This window comes from Chiloscyllium plagiosum, unplaced genomic scaffold (genome assembly GCF_037043375.1).
Source record: "Chiloscyllium plagiosum isolate Xiang-an unplaced genomic scaffold, Cpla_swu_hap1 HiC_scaffold_15, whole genome shotgun sequence".
In the NCBI taxonomy this organism is placed as follows: Eukaryota; Metazoa; Chordata; class Chondrichthyes; order Orectolobiformes; family Hemiscylliidae; genus Chiloscyllium; species Chiloscyllium plagiosum.
The window spans coordinates 28,720,166-28,742,906 of NW_028270153.1; the positions used below are offsets into that span (position 1 = coordinate 28,720,166).

The window sequence follows — 22,741 nt, forward strand, 5'->3', positions numbered from 1 at the left end:
ACTATCAGATTACTTCAAGCAGTGTGTTCATGTTCCATCATTATTTTAATATTTCCCTGTTTTAGTGCTGGTGCAGGGAGGACTGGCTGCTTTATTGCCATTGACATCATGCTTGATATGGCAGAAAGTGAAGGTGTCGTGGACGTTTACAATTGTGTCAGAGAGCTTCGTTCACAAAGGGTCAACATGGTACAGACAGAGGTATTGATCATATGATTTATTAATTTTGGTTTTACTGCCTTAAGATTTTCTCTTTTATTTTGCATTTTCAATGTGTCCTGTAAAGCTTACTCCTTTGATTTATCTGGTAAATGTTGAGAATATATTTTATCACTTTCAGGAATAGAAATACTAATTGAATTGCATTTTAACAGAAAACAAAAGAGTTTGCAGTCCATTCAAATTAATCTGTGACATAACTCCAAAAGCTCTATTCCAGGAATACGTTTATCAAGTTCCTACAGCCAGCAGGAGCCATGCACCCAGCCATGCACATTGGAAATTCATGGCTACATAAGATATATTCACCATTTGTTTCTCAACAATATTCTGATATGCTCAGCTTGCAAAGGAAACTCTTCAGTGCAACCTCAGAAAACCATCACTTGAATGTGCCAAAATATATGCAACACAAAATTCAGATGCATGATGCCAGATTTTCTTTGCAAACATGGGTGGTCTTCAAGCTGGTAGATGCTAGCTTTTCATCTCTGGTGTGGGTTGGGCTGGATTGCTGTGTCGATGAGGGGTACAAAGTGAACATTTGTTGGGTATATTCAGAGTAGGCAGATCATGAGGTGCACTGCTGATTTGACACCAGTGCCACCATTTTGGGGCTGAATGATCCAACTAACACTATGTTCAGCTGAACGTACGTTCATCAGCAGTTGTGGAATGATGTACATGTACTTCAATGGAACCATCATAAACTGCTACCATTGAGACAGGATGTGATGTAGTTGTCCCATGACTCTGTTCTCAGACACACCTGCGTGTATAATATCCGAGTCATAGGATTGGTACATTTACGTCATACATTACAATATAACATGGCAGGGTGAACCACCATACCAGTGATATTATCAAGGATTTTCACCATATTTGGGTTGATTATTGAATGATTCATGCTGTCTAGAGTTAGTATTATATAAATGTTTGGTGCTTTCTTGTGTTTTAGAAAAAAAAAATGAAAGGGACTGGTATGGCATGTACTGAAGGACTTGATTCTGACTTCAAGCATTCCGTGCAAACTAGCTGTCCCCAGACCAGGGTGCTGTAATAGGCATTCTCCTTGGACAATATGACTGGGAACATAAACAGAGGTGACACAGGAGGGGAGGAAACAGCTGGAAGAGGATGAGGGCAGGAAGGGTTCTTTAAAGTCAGCGATATCCAGCTACAATAGGGAGCAGTTGTCTTAACTGAATGTCAGTGAGAAGTAATACATAGAAGTTTGTACTTCACTAAAGGCATTTTCACTGAAATCTTCAACCTGCTGAATTACAACTACAACTCAGAATAGGACGAGGAAAGCATTACCAGCCACGATGGAGGTGACCATGACCATTAGCTTTTATTTGTCTAGGTTCCTATAGGACATTGTTCACAACATCTCACATTAAGCTGCATATTATTGCTTCATAAGGTTGGGTCTCCAATATTCTCAATGATTAAATTTCATTCTTTTGTATTAGTAATCAGAAGACAAGACAAGCATGTGATTTTGCAGCAATTGCAAACCTCCCTACGGGAGAGGGTGTGAATGACTGCATGCATATCTCTTCATGAACATTACATGGCCATCTTGAGATTTAATCCCATCAGAAAGGGATTCCACTTTCTCAGTATCCAACTGGTGTGCGAGCCATTGCAGTGAATCATGCAAGTCAATACTATGGTTTCTGGTAGCAGTCAAGTGGCATCATTCTGTATCAGCCCACTGTGACATTTACCACATCAAACCAGTGGCTATACTGTATGTTAAAAGGCTGTCTGTTGACAACAAGGCTGATAACTCTGGTAGTGTGGTGCTGAAAAGGCATAGCACGTCGATTCACCTGCTCCTCGGATGCTCCCTGACCTGCTGTGCTTTTCCAGCATCATACTCTCAAATCTGATCTCGAGCATCTGCAGTCCTCACTTTCTATGACCTGATAACTCTGGTATACCACTCACACAAAGTAGGCAGTATAAATAAAGTGAATCCACACCAGTAAAAGTTATGAGTTAGAGAAGATCATTGATATGCTGCAACAGTGCTCCCATTGTTGAATAGCACTGAGGAAGTCCTGTAACACTCAGGAGAACACTTATTGAAAAGCATAGTAGTTACTTCATGCAGATCATAAGACGAATGCCTTTAACATAGGTTGAGGAGTAGCAGGAGGACCAACCTTGACATCCCTTTTCTGGCCATCCCATTTCTCATTCACCAACATGCTTTTCTTGCTAGCAAAGTGTTGGACAACTGTACAAGTCCATTTTGATACAAATCTCTTTAGCCATGTTGACTTGACATGAGTACAGTCAGTTCTGATGTAACATGATAGGTCCATTCTCAGCGATCTCACATGAGAGGAAAATCACACAATAGCTGCACTATTTAAACGAATGGGGTTGGAACCAATGCAGGTAAGGAAAATTCACGTCCTGCAAGCCAATTTGAGTTGAAGAAACACGCGTTATAGCAGAACCAACCGTCTCTGAGGAACTGACAAGCATAGGTTATGGTGAGGGATGTGCAGAAAGTTAGAGAAATGTGAGGCAATGATCTACTGGTATTATTACTGGACTGTTAATCTAGAGACCCAGGTAATGTTCTAGAGACCCAGATAATGTTCTAGAGATTCAAGTAATGTTCTAGAGATCCAGATAATGGTCTGAAGAGCCAGGTAATGTTCTGAAGACCCTTCTGCCAGAACAGGTGATGGAATTTGAATTTAACAATGGTCAGGAATTCGGAGTCTAATGATAACTGTGATTTCATTGTTGTTTGTCAGAAAAAAATCCCATCTGGTTCACTAATGTCCTTTAGGGAAGGAGACTGTCATCCTTACCTGATCAGACCTACATGTAACTCCAGACGCACAGTAATGTTGTTCTTGTCTGCAATGCCCACAATCCTGTGAATTTTCTATGTTAAAAAATCTTTTGAAATAGTGGGATGTGAGAACCATGAGCAAGAAGAGGATACCATCAGTTTCTATCATTTCAGCTTCTGGGCATTGTACCAGCAATAGTTGGCCAAACTTTGCCAGCACTATCTCCTCCTTAAGGACAATCCTTACTAGTTCGTACCTGCTGCCTTTGGGTATGCTGTAAAACAAAGCAAAGTGTTTTATCTTTTACTTTCAACAAATATTGCTGATTGAGCTGGTGGTTCTGGGGGATTCTTGCTGTTGGTGTCCCTGAGGCTGCTTGTTCCTTATCTCAATGTAACATCTTCAACTCCTTAGGTGTTGTAACATTCTGTGCATACTAGGTTATCAAACACAAATGTCGCAAGGAATGTGAAGACCACTCTCTTCATGCTCATTCCACCTGTGAATTATCTGAGTCAGGATTTGAATACATTCTAGAATAATATTTCATGTTTGCTGCACTATTGAAGGTACATAGAGTCATTGAGTCATAGAGATGTACAGCACAGAAACAGCCCCTTTGGTCCAACTTGCCTGTGCTGACTAGAAATCCCAACTGAATCTGGTCCCATCTAGGGTGTAGGTTTGCTCACTGAGCTGAAGGTTTGATATCCAGACGTTTCATTACCTGGCTAGGTAACATCATCAGTGGTGACCTCCAAGTGAAGTGAAGTTGTTGTCTCCTGCTTTCTATTTATATCTTTCTCCTGGATGGGGTTCCTGGGGTTTGTGGTGATGTCATTTCCTGTTAATTTTCTGAGGGGTTGATAGATGGTATCTAGATCTATGTGTTTGTTTATGGTGTTGTAGTGCCAGGCCTCTAGGAATTCTCTGGCATGTCTTTGCTTAGCCTGTCCCAGGATAGATGTGATGTCCAGTCGAAATGGTGGTTTTTTTCCTCCGTGTGTAGGGCTATGAGGGAGAGAGGGTCGTGTCCTTTTGTGGCTAGCTGGTGTTCGTGTATCCTGGTGGCTAACTTTCTTCCTGTTTGTCCTACGTAGTGTTTCTGGCAGTCCTTGCAAGGAATTTTGTAGACGATGTTGGTTTTGTCCATGGGATGTACTGAGTCTTTTAAGTTTGTTAGTTTTTGTTTGAGATTGTTGGTGGGTTTGTGTGCTACTAGGATTCCGAGGGGTCTTAGTAGTCTGGCTGTCTTTTCTGAAACTTCTTTGATGTATGGTAAGGTGGTTAGGGTTTCTGGCTGTGTTTAGTCTGCTTGTCGTGGTTTGTTCTTGAGGAATCTGCGGACTGTATTTTTTGAGTATCCGTTCTTCTTGAATACGTTGTATAGGTGGTTCTTCTCTGTTTTCTGAAGTTCGTCTGTGCTGCAGTGTGTGGTGGCTCGTTGGAATAATGTTCTGATACAGCTTCGTTTTTGTGTGTGTTGGGATGGTTGTTGGTGTAGTTAAGTATTTGGTCAGTGTTTGTCGGTTTTCTGTATATGCAGGTTTGTAGTTCTCCGTTATCCGTTCTTTCGACTGTGACGTCCAGGAATGCGAGTTTGTTCTCGGTTTCTTCCTCCTTGGTGAACTTTATGCCTGTGAGGGTGTTGTTGATGATGTTAAATGTCTCTTCTATCTTGTTTCGTTTTGTGATGACAAAGGTGTCATCTACGTAGCAGACCCAGATTTTTGGTTTGATGGTCCCACCTCCCAGCATTCAGCCCATATCCCTCCAAACCCTTCCTACTCATATACCCATCCAGGTGCCTTTTAAATGTTGTAATTGTACCAGCCTCCACCACTTCCTCTGGCAACTCATTCCATTCATGTACCACCCTCTGCGTGAAAAAGTTCACCTTAGGTCTCTTTTATATCTTCCCCCCTCACCCTAAACCTATGCCCTCTAGTTCTGGACTCCCCCACCCCAGGGAAGAGACTTTGTCTAGTTATCCTATCCATGCCCCTCATGATTCTATTAACCTCCATAAGGTCAATCCTCAACCTCCGATGCTCCAGGGAAAACAGTCCCAGCCTATTCAACCTCTCCCTATAGCTCAAATCCTCCAATCCTGGCAACATCAATATCCTTCACATATGATACTTATGCAGATTTTATATCTTGAACATTTGTGTAAAATAAGGGGAGTTTCTAGGCTATCCAGACATATTTGCTACCTTTAATCAATATCACCAACAAATACAATAACTAACCACTCAAATCATTGCTGTCCTCAGAACATTGCTGACAGCCAATGGCAGTTACATTTACTTACACTGTAGCATCAATATAATAATGGACAATCAACTTCAGAAAAGTAAATTCATTGTGTGAAGAGCTGTGAGGTTAGCTAATAATAGGATAAAGCACTACATAAATGCAAAGTTAAAAATCAGACAACACCAGGTTATAGTCCCACAGGTTTGTTTAGAAGTACTAGCTTTTGGAGTGCTGCTCCTTCATCAGGTGGTTGATGAAGAGGCAGCACCTTGAAAGCTAGTGCTTCCAAATAAACCTGTTGGACTATAACCTGGTGTTGTGTGATTTTTAACTTTGTCCACCCAGTCCAACAATGGCACCTCCAAATCATGTATAAATGCAAGATTTTTATTGGTTGTAACCACCAGGGCATCAGACTGAATAATAATGTGCAGAAACAATGATAAGGAAATTATAGTCTTTTTGACTGGATGAAAATATACACGTGAGATGCAATAATGCAACACAATTTTGTTTTCTTCATTCATGGGATGAGGAAGTCACTGGCTAGGTCAGCATTTATTGACCATCCCTAAGAGTCAACAACATTGCTGTGGGTCTGGAGTCACATGTTGGCCAGACCAAGTAAGGATGACAGTTTCCTTCCCTGAAGGACATTAATGAACCAGTTGGGTTTTTTCATCATTAGACTCTTAATTCCAGATTTGTTGTTGAATTCAAATTCCATGATCTGCTGTGGCAGGATTCGAACTCAGGTCCCTAGAGTCCCTGGGTCTCTGGATTAACAGTTGAGAGTGTGCTGCTGGAAATGCACAGCAGGTCAGGCAGCATCCGGGGAGCAGGAAAATCGATGTTTCGGACAGGAGCCATTCCCTATTTCTGATGAAGAGGTCTGGCCCAAAACATCGATTCTCCTGCTCCTCAGATGCTGCCTGACCTGCTGTGCTTTTCCAGCAACACACTCTCAAATCTGATCTCCAGCATCTGTCCCTCTGGATTAACAGTCCGGTGATAATACCACTAGGCCAGTGCCTTCCCCTACTTGTCTAATTTTAATAAGCAATGATCATTGAAGTTTATTCCATAACCGCCATATTGTATGAATTATGTTTGCTGAATATGTTTGCTATTTTCTGACTTAATAATCCCAGCAGAGAGCTCTCTGTTGGTGTACGTGTGAGTAAACTATAATACAGAGATTAACAATTGATTCACGACAGACATAACGATCTGACCATTAAAATTACTGTGTAAATGCATGCAATAATCAAATTTTCAGGCCACTTCTTCCAATGAAAATTTAAAGATTGATTTCTGCATGAAGAATATTTTGAGGGGTTGTATGAGCTTAATTTCACCCCACAGAGCATGAAACAAAGACAAAAAGAAAACTTTCTGTGCTATCCAAAAAAAGTTGTCCCAGGATCAAACCAAGACACAAAATTTAAATCACGGAGGTTTACTTTTCAAATGTCAGCAGTCATTGTTTTCCTGTTCTGTTGTTCTTCATTTGGTCTTCATTTTTTACATAATCCTTAGAATAAGCTTAAAAACAAAACATTGTAGTAACATTAATGGCAGCATCCTCACCAAAGCAGTGCTCGACCTCAATGCTCAATTCTTACCTGGACCCAACATGGAAAATTTCAGCAACGTGTGATGGAGGACTTAGTCTGTAAAAGAGAACCTACCAATTTGGCCTTTCCATAGCTTCAGGCAGGAATGGAGGTGGAGGCAGATTTCAGAAGAAGCCTCTCCTTGTAAGCTGGAACCACCTTGATTTGCAGCAGAATCAAGTAGCAGCTTTACTGTTGCCCAGTTTCTCTGGATCAGATCTGTGAGCCTATCATACTCACAAAACGGCAACTTCACCCATCAGAGCATTCAATTCATTCAATCCATAGACTTTCCAGATTTCAGGTTGTTTGATATCAAGAAAGATCAGGTTTTACACGTCAAAGGGGCTTTTATTATCTTAGAAAGTCTGTAGTGCTAACAATGATTTGGTGTCCTTTGACAATTTTCAGTCTAAATATCTCCTGTATTGTATTTTGTATTGCCATCTTCTTTCAGATTAAGGATTTCCAATCACGCATGGAAATTGGTGAAAAAACAACATGGGTTCTTTATTTGAAGATATGACTAGATACAGATAATGTTCACTTGGAGCTAAGTTTTTTAAAAGATTCCTTCATGGGATGTGGGCATCTCTGGCTAGGCCAGCATTTATTGTCCATTCCTAATTGCCCAGAGGATAGTTAAGAGTCAACCACATTGCTGAGGTCTGGAGTCACATGTAGACCAGACCAGATAAGGGTAGCAGTTTCCTTCCCTAAAGGGTATTAGTGAACCAGATGGGTTTTTCCCCAACAATCAACAATGGTCATCATTAGACACTTAATTCCAGATCTTTCTTCATTGAATTTAAATTCCACCATCCGCCTGTAACGGGATTTGAATCCAGGATCCCACAGCATTACCCAGGACTCTGGACTAACAGTCCAGCAATCATGCCAATAGGACATTCCTGGCATTGTTACTTCAGACATATAGCACTAATACATTGTAATGTAAAGCCATTCTTTCTTTATTGTTTCTATATTTTTGATTGTGGATGAAAATAATAAAAAGGACATGATTTAAAAACTAAGGATTGTTAAAGGAATGCTGCATTTTTAAAAGTGAGTAATCTGACATGAATTGTCAGTGTTGTTTACACAGCTACTTGTTCAAACAGTAGTGGAATTCTTGTTATTGATAAGCTTGAGCCAGTGGGTATGTACAAATGGCCCTTTGACCAACAGTTAACTGGCAACTAGTGTGTAGACTGATAACAAAGACTTCCTGCCTGTCAATAAATATGTGATTGGCTCCCAGGTAGCTGAACAGTTTGGGAGCATGAATGTTTGGGCAGAAACTGTTGAATCTCCAGAGAGGAAGGAGCTGTGGTTCTGTTCAACAGTGAAAAGTACCTCATGCCTGAAGGTTACCAATTTATTCTCCCTCATCAATTGCTGTAAGCTGTGACTTTCAATGAACAAGTCAGATACCTTTCTAAGTGTATACAATCACCCTATACCTCCTGCAAACAGATGAAAGTATCTGGAGAAGGAAGACTGAGAAACAGTATTCTGATCAGCAAAAGGATCATCGCAGCAAACCCTATGGACAGGACCATCAAAATACAATCCCAGTCTTTCCCTCCACTCATATCACCTATGATCTTTACTGTATGTGTGTAGATGGATAACATCATAAGTGGATTCAAGTTTTAACTTGTACAGAGTCATATGCCAATGGTTCATATTTGTTATAGATAGATTGATTACTTACAGTGTGGAAACAGGCCTTCAGCCCAACAAGTCCACACCGACCCTCCGAAGGGCAACCCACCCAGACCCATTCCCCTACGCCTAACACTACGGGCAATTTAGCTCAGCCAATTCACCTAACCTGCACATTTTTGGACTGAGGGAGGAAACCGGAGCACCCGGAGGAAACCCACGCAGACACGGGGAGAATGTGCAAACTCCACATAGACAGTTGCCTGAGGCAGGAATTGAGCCCGGGTCTCTGGCACTGTGAAGCAGTAGTGCCAGCAGCAGCAGCAGCAGCACTGTGCCACCATGCCACCATATAGCTAGAATCTACTATTTGCAATAAATTATAATTCTTGTAAAATACAGAAACTTGAACTGTGCTTTGTCAAACTGGGTTTAAAAGGCTAGATGAGTTAGCATACTTTTGAAATCTTTAACAGTTGTGCTGACCCCAGGATTAGAGGGACTTGTTTTTCAGCATGTTACTCCTGTGAGACAGAACATGCTGTTGTGATTAATAATGATTCACTGTGGTTTAAGATACTGTCCCTTAAAGACTGATGCACATCAAATCATAAGATCCTCCTTTCAAAATAATTTCTAAAGAATGAAACTATTTACGTGACAGTTAATCAAAGTAATATTGTCTGAATGTATTTTAACACAGAGCAATAAATCTACAAGTGTTCGAAATGTAGCATTAGTTTTCTTGACCATCCAGACTCAGGACGTGATCTTTGCCGGAGGCTGTTGTATGTTTTCAGAATGGTTGCTTTAATTGTGTGGTGTATTAGACTGTTTTAATTGCAAGAAGAAGTCTCTGTGTTTTGGTTGTAGTACTGTCCTGATTTAGCATGAGTTTACTCGCATTGTCATGGCATTTGGTGTTCATACTTACTACAATCTTGGCTCTGGACTATGCTAACATTTTTTGCTGGATTCCTGATGTCATTCAGGTTGTGTAATTCATTACTGCATGCCAGTCAAAGGCTTGTTCAACTTCCCCTGCTTTGGAGTATTAACATATGATGGCTGGGGGTGGGTTGTGCTTGCCTTGCCTGCCAAATTACAATGCTGCATTGCTCCATGATGATTGGAAGTTGTAAATGGGTACACTTGCTCAGTTCAGATAGCATTGTCTTGCCTGTTGGCTGATAGTCAGCAATGCAGAATTGGGTCGATTTCTCCAAATGTACCCAAATTGTTTCTGATAGTGTTCCTCATGGTCTGTGGGTCTTGTCATTGTCTTGATGATACCACAGGTGGTGACCAAGGGCAGATCCTTGCACACTAGTGGGCTTGTGATCACTGAAACTCTGGTGTCCATAACATAAAAATTTGGGGAAACCAAGGTGAGTGTTTGTAGTGACACTTCAGTATAATTGAGACAAGGGCTAGAATCTCTGTGACTGTACCCAGTGAGTTTTGCAATGGTTGCACAAATCATTGCTTGCAACTTCTGTAGGTACATACGTTTCAGTGTAAAAAGTGAAAGGACATTTCTACCTGAATGTCCAGTTTTGTATGTTGGTTGCATGGATGTTTTATTTGTGAGCATTTTATCTGTTCAGTGGCAAAAGCTTCTTTTGCTACCACTGTCCCAATATAATTTTTTTTTGTTCACCGTGCTGAATGTCAACTAACTTTGTGTGTCAATGTGCTGGTCATTCTCATTATCTAATCATGGAGCTTGACTAGACATTTTGTGTCTCAACATCGTTTCTTGATGTTGTTTGGTATGCATTCCTGTTTCAAGGGCAGTAGTTGCTTTGTCTCTATTTGTGGAGGTGCTGCTGTTGGACTGGAGTGAACAAAGTCGTAAGTCACCTGACACCAGGTTATAATATAACAGGTTTATTTGAAATCACAAGCTTTTGGAACGCTGATGCTTTATCAGGTTAAATTCAAGATACATTCCCTCAAAAGTACATGCATATCATACCTCAAAATGTTTGGTTCTTTCGTTTATGGGCTTTCATCCCTAAAAAAAACTAAGGTTGATTTTTATACAAGTCAAATGAAAAATTATGAAACTTTTAAGCCGAAACCCTTAGGTCATTTATACATGATATGGACTTGCATGTATACATGCAGTAATTGATGACTACAACACCATTCTCAATATCCCAAAATCAATCCCAGTACCACTATCAAGTGCATTTGTGGCATTATGTCAGATCATTCTCAGAATCCTGTGTCGGGAGGAACATGATGGAAGATAAGGAACGAGTAGAGGCAGGGCAAGCAGAAATCAGGAAAAATGTATGTCTTAGTGTCTTGTTTGTACTGGTAATGCATGATGAACTTATCAACTTGAAACCAAAATGTGTGGATAGCTTTGTTCACTCTATTTGGATAGTATCACCAGACTCAGGAGAATATTCTTCATCATTTGGTGGGCTGCACGGTGGCACAGTGGTTAGCACAGCTGCCTCGCAGCTCCAGAGACCCGGGTTCAATTCCCGACTCAGGCGACTGACTGTGTGGAGTTTGCACGTTCTCCCCGTGTCTGCGTGGGTTTCCTCCGGGGGCTCCGGTTTCCTCCCACAGTCCAAAGATGTGCAAGTCAGGTGAATTGGCCATGCTAAATTGCCCGTAGTGTTAGGTAAAGGGGTAAATGTAGGGGTATGGGTGGGTTACGCTTCGGCGGGTCGGTGTGGACTTGTTGGGCCGAAGGGCCTGTTTCCACACTGTAAGTAATCTAATCTAATCATTAGTAAAAAGGTGCTGGGAATCAAGCAGTCTTGTGTTCATTTGGCATCAATAGCTTTGCAAAATCAGCTGAATTATAGAACTGGTTTACCCTTACTATTCTTGCATTGCATTCAAGCAAGTAAATATTTCATCTGCATGTTTGTCATTATATCAATTAACTAAGGATTGGCATTACACAATCCAGACTGACTGAAGCTTGCAAAATCTTTGCTGGTGGCTAGAATGAACTGGGGCACAGAAATTGAGAGATACCATTGTAGTGGGTAACACCATGATTGTAAATACAACTGGCAGTTGATGCTAAAATTTCCATATTTTGATTTTTCTACTATAATGTACATGCATTGTTTGTTAGTTTAACAATACACGAATGTATATTTGTGTTTAGACACTCTTTGTATTTATATCTTTTGCTAACTTGCATGTCAGAAGCAGCCACGTTTTCCTAAAACTTCAGCTTTCTCAGCCATCATCAGAAGCTTGCACAAATGGCCCCAGAATGTGTGTATGGCTACTTAAACATATCACTTCTATTAAATCTTGGAAATACTTGGCTGAGGAACATTTTGTAAATGTTAAAACAAGCCACAAAGGCAGAAAGTGCTGGAGAAACTTAGCGGGTCTTGTACCATCTGTGGAGAGAACAGTTAATGTTTTGACTCCAGCTAAAGAAGACTCTCACCTGTACCTTTTGTTTTATATTCTCACTCCACATTCTTCCTATCAAAATGACATGCTTCACACTTCTCAGTGTTAAATTTGATCTGCTCATCGACTTGTCTAAGTCCTTTTGAAGCTCTACACTATCGTCCTCACTGTTTCATTGAGATTATATTTATATATATATACTAATATATATCAGGAAGAGCAAAGGTCCCACCGCCAATTTTAAGGAACCCTGCTACAAGCATGCCTAACGAGTCCAAACGTTATCAATTCACTTCTGTATCCCGTCACTCGGCCAATTCATACCCATGTTTCTACTGTTCTTTTCGATCCACTTGACCACACTTGTCAGCTGGGGACACTGGACCAAATGCCTTCTGAAAATTCATGTACACCACATAAATGACTCTGTTACCTCGTCAAAAAACTCCAGCAAGTTAGTTAAAACAAGATTCAGCCTTAGTGAATCCTAGCTGGTTTTCCTTATTAGCTTACATTTTCCCAAATGATGGCGATAATAAGTTTGATGAAAAATTTGAACACCATGGCCATTCATTAGACCATTATGGTGTCTGAATTAGTTCTTTCTAAATTAAAGTCATAATTTTAAAATGATAATATTTGATGTTAGAAAAAAAATGTCTCTGAATGATTCTATTTAAATCGTTATAAGAATTCCCTCTATAATTAAGATTTTATCCAACCTTGTTTCATGTTTTCCTAATTGTCATATTGATTTTGAATTTATGAGCTACAGTAAATTCAATGAGTAAAATTAGTAATTTAGAAGTAAGAACAGGGAAACTAAGTATGTTTTAAAAGATAAAATTTTAAATAAAGAGATGCTGTGACTTAACATTTGGATGTGCAAGTGGCATGGACTTTTATAGATAGCAGCGCAAGTGTATAAGATAGCACGGTGACAAGTGTAGGGGTGGCACGGTGGCTCAGTGGTTAGCACTGCAGCCTCACAGCGCCAGGGACCCAGGTTCAATCCAGCCTCGGGTGACTGTCTGTGTGGAGTTTGCACATTCTCCCCATGTCTGCATGGGTTTCCTCCAGGTGCTCCCTTTCTGCCGCATTACAAAGATGTGCAGGTCAGGTGAATTGGCCATGCTAAATTGCCCATAGTGTTAGTTGCATTAGTCACAGGGAAATGGGTCTAGGTGGGTTACTCTTCAGAGGGTCAGTGTGCACTTGTTGAGCCAAATGGCCTGTTGCCACATTGTAGAGAATCTAATAAGACAATTCACCTCATGCCCTTCGGGAAAGCAAATCTGCCATCCTCACCTGGTCTGGCCCACATGTGACTCCTGACCCCCAGCAATGTGATTGACTTTCAACAACCCTCTGAAATGGCCTTTGAAGCCACTCAGTTGTATCAATCGTGACAAAATCTCAACAAAGCAATGAAACTGGATGGATCACCTGGCATCAACCTAGGCACAAGAGAAGAACAGGGCAGAAACAGCCCTATCAACCTGCAAAAACCTGCCCAGCTAATATCTGGGGTCCAGTGCCAAAATTGGGAGAGCTGTCTCATGGGCTAGTTGAGCAACGGAACCATACTATCACCATCCCTGAATATGTGCTGCCCCACCGTCAGCACAGAGCTAGCAGAAGTGGCGATACAGTGGGTTACAGGCAGAATGGAGTTGCCAAGGGAGTCCTCAACATTGACTCTGGACCCCATGTAATCTCATGGCAGCAGGTTAAAAATGGGCAAAGAAACTTACTGCTGATTACCACATGCCGACTTCCCTCAGCTGATGAATCAGCACTCCTCCATGTTGAGCAATACTTAGATGAAGCACCAAGGGTGGTCAGGGTGCAAAATGTATTCTGGTTGGGGGATTTCAACATCCACCAAGAGTGGCTCACCAGCAGTACTACTGATCGAGCTGGTCAGGTCCCAAAAGACATAGCTGCTAGATTGGGTCTGCGTAAGTGGTGAGGGAACCAACAAGAGAAAAAAACATACTTTACTTCATCCTTACCAATCTGCTGGCTGCAGATGCATCTATCCATGACAATATCAGCAAGGGTGACCACTTCACAGTCCTTGTGGAGACAAAGTCGTGGCTTTGAGAATACACTCCATCGTGTTGTGTGTCAATATCACCATGCTAAATGGGGCAGACTTTGAACAGATCTAGCAACTCAACACTGGGCATCCATGAGGTGGCATATGCCAACAATAGCAGCAGAATTGTACTCCAGTTCAATCTGAAACCACATTGTCTGGTATGTACCCAACTCAACCACGACCATCAAACCAGTGGATCAATCCTGATTCAATGGAGAGTGCAAAAGGGCATGCGGGAGCAACAACAGGCACAAAAATGAAGTGTTAACCTGGTGAAGTCACCAAACAGGACTACTTGCATGCCAAACAGCATAAGCAGCAAGTGATAGACAGAGCCAAGTGATCCCACAACCAACAGATCAGATTTAAGCACTGCAGCCCTGGCTTATGCAGTTGTGAATAGTGGTGGACAATTAAACAGCTCTTTGGAAGAGGAGGTTCCACAAATATCCCCATCCTCACTGATGGCAGAGGCCAACATATCAGTGCAAAAGATAAGGCAGAAGGATTTGCAGCAATCTTCAGCCAAAATAGTGGATAATTTATCTCAACTTCCTGCAGAGGCCCCCTGCACTGCAGGTACCAATCTTCAGCCAATTCAGTTCACTCAAGAAACAGTTTCAAGTACTGGATATTGCAAAGTCTTTGGAACCTGAAAACATTCAGGCAGTTGTACTGAAGATTTGTGCTCCAGAACTTGTCACAACCCTAGCCAAGCCATTCCAAAACAACTACAAAGCACTAGCAATTACACAACAATGTGGAAAATTTTCCAGGTATGTCCTGTACACTGAAAGTAGGAGAAATCCAACCAAGCCAATTACTACCCTATCAGGCTACCCTCGATTATCAATAAGCTAATGGAACGTGTCATCAACAATGCTATCAAGCAGTACCTGCTCAGAGCTAACTTGCTCAGTGATGCCCAGTTTGGGTTTTGTTAAGGTTACTCAGCTCCTGACTTCATTACAGCCTTGGTTCAAAAATGGACAAAAGAGCTGAATTTGAGGTGAGGTGAGACCAACAGCCCTTGACATCAACGCTACATTTGACCATGTGTGGCATCAGGGAGTCCTAGCAAAACTGAATTGGGGGAAATTCTTGTGGTTTTAAGGTATACTATGTCCTTTTTTTTGCAAGAGTGATTTTGTGACAGAGGCACAGTTGTCTATTCCAAGCCCATAAAGTAAACAGCTTATGAGGACCTGTGATTTTTTTTTTAAAGTTAGAACAGTAGAAACTGCATAAATGGGTGGATCCAGGCTTTCACTGAACCGAGGTTTTAGTTTAGCTGAAGTTGTTGGGGTTTTGAAGTTGGCTGTTATATATTACACTGTTATATATTACACTGCCACAGCAGGAAGCTGGAGTTCTCTCTCTATTGCCAGAATTTACTCTTGGAGTTCTTTTTTCCCTAAACTAGAGAAACATTGCAAGTGAGACAATCTATTTTACTGAATTTGCCTTTGCCAAGGGTGTGTTTATGGGATGTTACCATATTGGAACAGTTGCTGTTTATTAGTAAAATAATCTGTTATTCTATTGAATTATCTAAGTTTATGGGAAAGTTATCATTAAAGTTATACCAATTTATCTTTCATTGGTTTGTAATTTAACTGGGTGTAAGAATACAATATATTTTATTTAAAGCCAGCTAACATGAGCAATCAAATTACATCTGGAATACAGCATCTTATACTTGCCTTGAATAAGATAAATATTGGGGTCTAGGTTATCACCTTGATATGTATATGAAGGGATATTGGTCTGGTCCACAAAAGTATAACAGGTTGGAATCATATCTGGCACATAGAAAGGTGGTTGTGGTTGTTGGAAGTCAGTCATCTCAGCCCCAGACATCTCAGCAAGAGTTTTTCAGAGTAGTGTCCCAGGTCCAACCATCTTTGGCTGCTCCATTAATGACCTTCCCACCATCATGAAGTCAGAAGTGGGGATGTTTGTACATGATTGCATAATGTTCAGCACCATTCACATCTCCTCAGATACTAAAGCAGACTATATTCAAACGCAACAAGATCTGGAGCAGGCTTGGGCTAACAGGTTGCAAGTAACATTCATGCCACACAAATGCCAGGCAATGACCATCTCTAATAAGAGCCAATCTAACCACTACTCCTTGACATTCAATGGCATTACCATCACTGGAGCCCCCACTAATCAACACTCAAGGAGTTACTGTTGGCCAGAAACTCAACTGGACTCACCACGTAAACACAGTGGCACTCAGAGCAGGTCAGAAGTTAGGAATACTGCAGCGTGACTCACCTTCTGACCCCCCCCCCCCCCCCCCCCCAAAGCCTGTTCACCATCTAAAAGGCGCAAGTCAGAAGCGTGGTGAAATACCTTCACGCCCCCTTTCCTGGATGAATGCAGCTCCAACAACACTCAAGAAACTTGACATCATCAAACAGCCGGCTTGATTGGTACCACATCTATTCCCTCCACTACTGACGCTCAGAAGCAATAGTGTATACTATCCACAAGATGCGCTGTAGAAATTCACCAAAGATCCTAAGTCAGCATATTCTAAGCCCATGATCACTTCCATCCAGAAGGGCAAGGGCAGCTGAGACATGAGAACACCACAACGTACAGGTTCCCCTTTCAGCCACTCTCTGTCCTCACTTGGAAATTCATTCCCATTCCTTCGCTATCACTGGGACAAAAACCTGGAATTCCCTCCCTAATGGCATTGTGGGTCTTTCTACAGCACATGGACTTCAGCAGTTCAAGAAGGCAGCTCAACACCATCTTCTCAACGGCAACGAGGGATGGCAATAAATGTTGGCCCAGTCAGTAATGCTCAGAAGTGAATAAATAAAGACATGGCAAAAGGGTTGTTTCTACTTAAAGCACATTTCCTGTAAAAAAAAAACAAGGATCCACACAATTGTAGTTCACCTGGTTGTGGATTTTTTTTGTATGATTATATAAAGAATAAAAAAAGTATTAGAAAATGTTCAGGGAAGGGTTACTAAGACTTTACTGGTTAAGGGATTGCTTCATAAAAATCTTCAATATCATTGAAGGATTATGATAAGCAAATCATGATAGATTGTAGGAAAATAACAATGACAGCATAAAATTAATATATTTACGAGAAGAACTCCAAAACAAATTGTTTTGGTGGTTAGAATTTTAAGTTGTAAGTTGCAAGCAATTATTAGTGTAGATTCTTTTTGAAGACAATTAGATATTGACTGGAAATAGAACAAGATTGAAGAGTATAGGAGCTGAAAAGAGGAGTAAGATTCAACTCAGTGACTTCTAGAGAAATCAACCTACAAACATAAAGTACATGACCCTGTGTTGTGTATTTTTATTCTGGAAACAATATTATTTTTGAGAGAGAGAATTGCTGAGAGCTCCAATCCACCTTTATTAGTCCCAGTTACTAATTAACTGAAATCCTACTGCTTTACCAATAGCATCCCCTGCACTAAGAGACAGAGTGAAGGCTGGATCTGAAGAACATTTGTTATAATTTTCAATTTAACCTTTAGATACTGACAGCTCCGCACACACTGTGCACCCTAGGCCAATTTATTATATTTCAGATGTATTACTGTGACACTGAAAAATTATAGCAATGATTTCAGTAGTATTCTTACTCACGTAAAGTGATTTGTGTGTTAACCTACAGTTATTAATTTTGAGTCTCATCAGCTCAGAAGTAGGTTCCAACTTGTAGTGTATATTAAAATTTGAACAGGTTGCAACATTGATTTGGCCAGAAGTTTCTCACATTGATCTATCTTCAGGTCATCCTTTATCCGTACAAAAGCTTTTTCCATAAGTGGGGTGCTAGCTGAGTTATACCACGATGTAGCTCAGAACGAGATCATTTGGCCCATTGAACTTCTTCCCTTTAGAATAAACTAGATGATTCTTGGACCCATGTAACAATAGGAATAGACTGCATGGACCAGAACCTGTTTAAAAAGTGTGTTCCCATTTAGCCAGCAGTAAGAAAGGGCCAATGTGAGGAACTACCCATTGGCTATTTAGGTACATTATTAACTACTTCAAAGTTGTTATCCCTGAGCTCACTGACATTTATTGGTGGTTCAGGTCTCCTGTATCTCCTGAAGGCTACTTAACTGTTGGGTTTACCAGTGACTGGGCAGACCCTTTTGCAAAACATTTATTGCCTGATCAAGGGACTCTGCCTCTTGAACATTAGCCTCCTGCCCTGCATCTAACTACATTCATCTCATACACAACCCTCCCCAGAACCTCAACTTACTGATACTCCCTTGTTTCCAGGAATTCAGCAATGATCCCTGGTTAAAGCTTCAGTAAATTACCACTGTTCCTGGAGGAACTTCCTGCAAAGTGAAGCTACCAACTCTGATTGACAGTTCTCTGGGGAACAGTTTCCATTTTAGAGGGGAGTTCATTCTATACGAGACCTGATGCTATCCATTTAATCACCTGTTTGCACTTAAATAGCGCCGGGTTTCTTTCGGAGCTTTCTTTTGGTGGACTAACTACCATCCTTGCATTAAACTCCTCCCTCTGTTTCAAAAGGACACATTAAAGTTTCGGATTGGGTCATTGTTTCACTCTTTAACCTGTTTATTAAACTAAGTTTGTTTGACCCAACATTCTAATGGTAATAAATTCATTTATATTATTTCCAAGTATTAATAAAGAGAAACAATAATAAGATAAAACGTCAAAGATTTGTGCAGCATGCAAGTAGAGTGAAGAATTAATGGTAATATTTTAATTCATATCATGTTCTGAAAATTAGAACAGGCTGAAGCACAAATCTTGAATGAGAAAATAATCAACAATTCCTGACCTGACTCTGCCATTTTCAAACAACAGTAGTTCACACCAATTGTTCAGATGAGGACTGAGTGCCAATTTATATTGGGCGTCTGGATTTTGGCATGTGAAGTCTTCTGTTGTGCTGTCTATTTCCCATCAATTTGCTTCCTTCAACTGCAGCATCCAACACAGTGTCAGATGCCATCTACAGATTGGTGACACCCTGCTCTGCAGCATCATTATCTCTCCCAGTCCCTCCATCAATTGTCTTGACATTCAGTACTGAACAAACAGAAATTTCCTCCAGCTAAGTATTGGTTAGACATGTATTCAGCCTCACCAAAACAGGTGAGTTGAATTTCTGTCTGAATACGTTGGACTGTAAATCCTCTTTTCACCTTAACCTAATTAATATGGAGAGGAATTTCTGATAAACACTTTAAGCATATTTAAAATTAATATCCCAAAGAATAACCAAAAAGTCTGATAATATACGTTTTGGTACAATGTTTCAAGATTGCATTGATGCTGACAATGTGAAAATATGAATGACATTATGTCTAAATTATTAACATCATATTTAATTTGCTTTTTTTCTTTAGGAACAGTATGTCTTTGTTCATGATGCAATTTTGGAGGCATGCTTATGTGGAAACACAACTATACCAGTCTGTGAATTCAGAGCAATGTTTTATAACATCAGCAAAGTGGACCCACAAACCAACTCCAGTCAAATCAAAGATGAGTTCCAGGTGACCAAAAAATAAAAATAAAACGCAGTAAATGATGTTAAATATAAAAATGTGTGTGATGAATGTGCATCAGTATCCTGAATAAATTGGTGTCGTGCCTTTCTGAAAATATTATGAAAATTGATGGAAAATTGGCTTTGGAATGACTGACTGATAAACTGTTTTGATTGGGTAATATTCAGAATTGAAGGAGGAAAACATTGAGAACCATTGAGTGACTGCATTACAAACTAAAATCAATTTGTACCAAATCTAATTCATAGATGCAGTTTTGTAACAGGTTTCAGTTAAACAGTTGCAACAGGAGCTAAAGTACATAGAAGAGGTATTAACTGGTCTTTCATGTTGGATTTCCTCTTGTCCTGGGGACAGAAATATTTGAAAATAGTCAAATAGCAGGAATTGATGCATCAAACACTGTGTCCTAACAATGGGTACTGGCAAACAGCAAAAACAATGAGATTGTCTTAAATTGTTCTGGGAAGTCACTAATGATGGTAGTCATTTAGGTTCCAGAGACAATCAGAAGGCGCAATAGCGCCAATCCTCAACATTAGAGGCTTGGAATATTCTGGAACTCTTCAGTTACTAAAGAGGTGCCATTAAGAGAACCCTGTTGAAGGGTGCAAGATACTTAGCAAAATAGAGGACTTATAACCAATTCAATATGTTCCTAAGTGCTTGCTGGGAAGCAAGGCAATTGGGAACTAGTTTATGGCTGTGAACAGCAAATTTTGGACAAATATTTCTTAATAACAAGTTTAATGGGCAGCTGGAATGAATGCCAGGGAAGAAATTGAGATGAGGGCGTGGGTCTCATTTTTAAAAATGTAGGATTAATAATTTTGAATGGATGAGAATGCTTTTCATGTAAATCTGTAATGTGACCATCCGATATAGAAATATAATCTTATTTCATGGGAAGATATTGAATGATCAACCTTTTTTTCTTTTCTTTTATGCTTTATAAACATTAACTCCTGTGAATTTTTCTTTACTGTTTAGTTGAAGAAAATCACGTGGTCCTACTCTGCTATTGAAACATAGTGACAAATCATAGTTATGAGCTAATAGGATGAACTAATACCAATTGGGAAAATGTGCTACAGATATTTCAGGACTACTCCATGGCATCTTAACTACTGTAAGAATGTATATGAACATAAACAGCTTGGCACATACCTCTCAACAGTGAAGCACTTACATCTACATTGAAGGAGATGAGACGGTGCGGTTTTGAAAAAAACGCATTGTTTTGTTTATTCAAATGGGAACTTAAATGTTCCAGCCATTTGGACTGGATTTTAATGCACAGCAATGGCTGGGTTGCAGTTGGGTCAAAATATAAAAAGTGTAAATGCCTTAATCTCCAGTCAACTCACCCAGATTGAAAACCAGGTTTAATAGAAGCAAGACAAGATACTGGCAAACAATTCCATTTCCATTATATGGATTGGCAATTAAATATTTTGTTGAGTCTGTTAGCGCTGATGCAGCTTGTTTTACAAATTTAAGTCTCGCTGGGTGGTTTTCCAAGTTCTCAGGAAAGCCAGTAGCTGAACTGAGGCAAGGATAGCTTCAGGAGAAGGTAAAGTACATTTGCAGTTCTGCTTGTGGGTCCAGAGAAGCAGGTTATTTCCTCTCAGCTCAGTAGCTGCACCACAACCAACACACCAGCCCCTCCAGCCTCAAGGATCAATCTTACCTGACCACAGTTGCCAGTATCAAGGATCAGACTGTTACCTGATATTGGACACAGTCTCAGATTGGGGATTGCAGCTGGCAGTGTCAGACACCACAGTTTCAACAGGGATCAGATCACCCAAACCCCCCCTTCCCCTCCCCTCCAACTGGACTTGCAGCCTCCTCTGAGATCCTCTCTGATCTATTGGAGCCAAACGTGCCAACCAGTCTAACTGAGCTGAAAATGTGTTGCTGAAAAAGCGCAGCAGGTCAGGCAGCATCCAAGGAGCAGGAGAATCAACGTTTCGGGCATGAGCCCTTCTTCAGGAATTAGTCTAACTGTCAGGTGGACAACCTGTCAAGGACTAAAGACAGAATCTGCCCCCTCAGTTACAAGGCTGCACAGCCTCACAGCAAACCCTAGGATCCTGGGCAGTTTGAGCATGAACTGGCCTCTGAGTTACATGGAGGCTTCTCAGAGTATTTAAAGGCGTTTAAAAAGGCTGTCTCAACAAAGACCAATCAGAGGAACCATTGTTCCACATCCCCTTTTAATTCAGAACATTGTGCAGGAAAAATCAAAACTGAGTTTTCAAAACTTGCCTGCATTCATTCTTTCAGAGTATTTAAACATTTTTTTTCCCGCAGGAAGCAAACCAGGGACCACCTTCTTGAACATTTCCAGTATTAGCACATGTTGGAGTCAGAGAAAATCTTAGTCCCACCAAACATCATCTTTGAGAATAGGGGAGAATATTGGAAGGAGGATGAAATATTTTCAGCTAATTCATGTAAATGAAAAGAGGAATATTGACAATTGCTGAGTTTTTCTCCTTTGTAATTTTCATTTCTAGACATTAAATATTGTAACACCTCGTGTACGTGCTGAGGATTGCAGTGTTGGTCTATTACCACGCAATCACGACAAGAACCGTAATATGGAGGTCCTCCCACCAGATAGATGTCTCCCATTCCTTATTTCTGTTGATGGTGAAACAAATAACTACATAAATGCTGCACTCATGGACGTAAGCAAAAATCATATTCTTTCATTAGTCGCATCAGATATTACAATTTGATATTTTAATTTATTCAGTATAGATGTTCTTATAAGAAGACAGTTGAAAGCTGGTTCCTCGATAGAATCAGAATCATACAGTAAAGATGAGGTCCATTGCATCTGAACTGTCAAAAATATGCTTCTGCTTACATTAGTCCCACTTTCCTGCTTGAAGCACATAGCCTTGAATTTTTTGACTCTTCAAGTGTTCATCCAAGTACTTTTTAAAGTTTTTGAAGTTTCAACCACCTCCCAGCAGTGCATTCCACATCCCTGCCACCCTCTGAGTGAAAATGTTTTTCCTCAAATTCCCTCTACGTGTCCTGCCTTTCATTTTAAAATTATGTACCCTTGTTGTTGAC

The 22,741-nt window shown here is 40.5% G+C and overlaps 1 protein-coding gene across 7 annotated transcripts in view; it reads left to right on the plus strand.

Moving 5' to 3' along the window:
* ptprt (protein tyrosine phosphatase receptor type T) overlaps positions 1 to 22,741 on the plus strand; it is a 1,424,809-nt gene that overhangs the window by 1,390,503 nt on the left and 11,565 nt on the right. For 6 of the 7 annotated variants that reach the window (XM_043710557.2, XM_043710558.2, XM_043710556.2 and 3 more), the window contains 3 exons: positions 66 to 201; positions 19,487 to 19,636; positions 22,174 to 22,347. In XM_043710557.2, coding sequence (XP_043566492.1) covers positions 66 to 201; positions 19,487 to 19,636; positions 22,174 to 22,347 — 460 coding nt within the window. The remainder of the gene's footprint in view (positions 1 to 65; positions 202 to 19,486; positions 19,637 to 22,173; positions 22,348 to 22,741) is intronic. The other variant, XM_043710562.2, reaches the window with a different exon arrangement.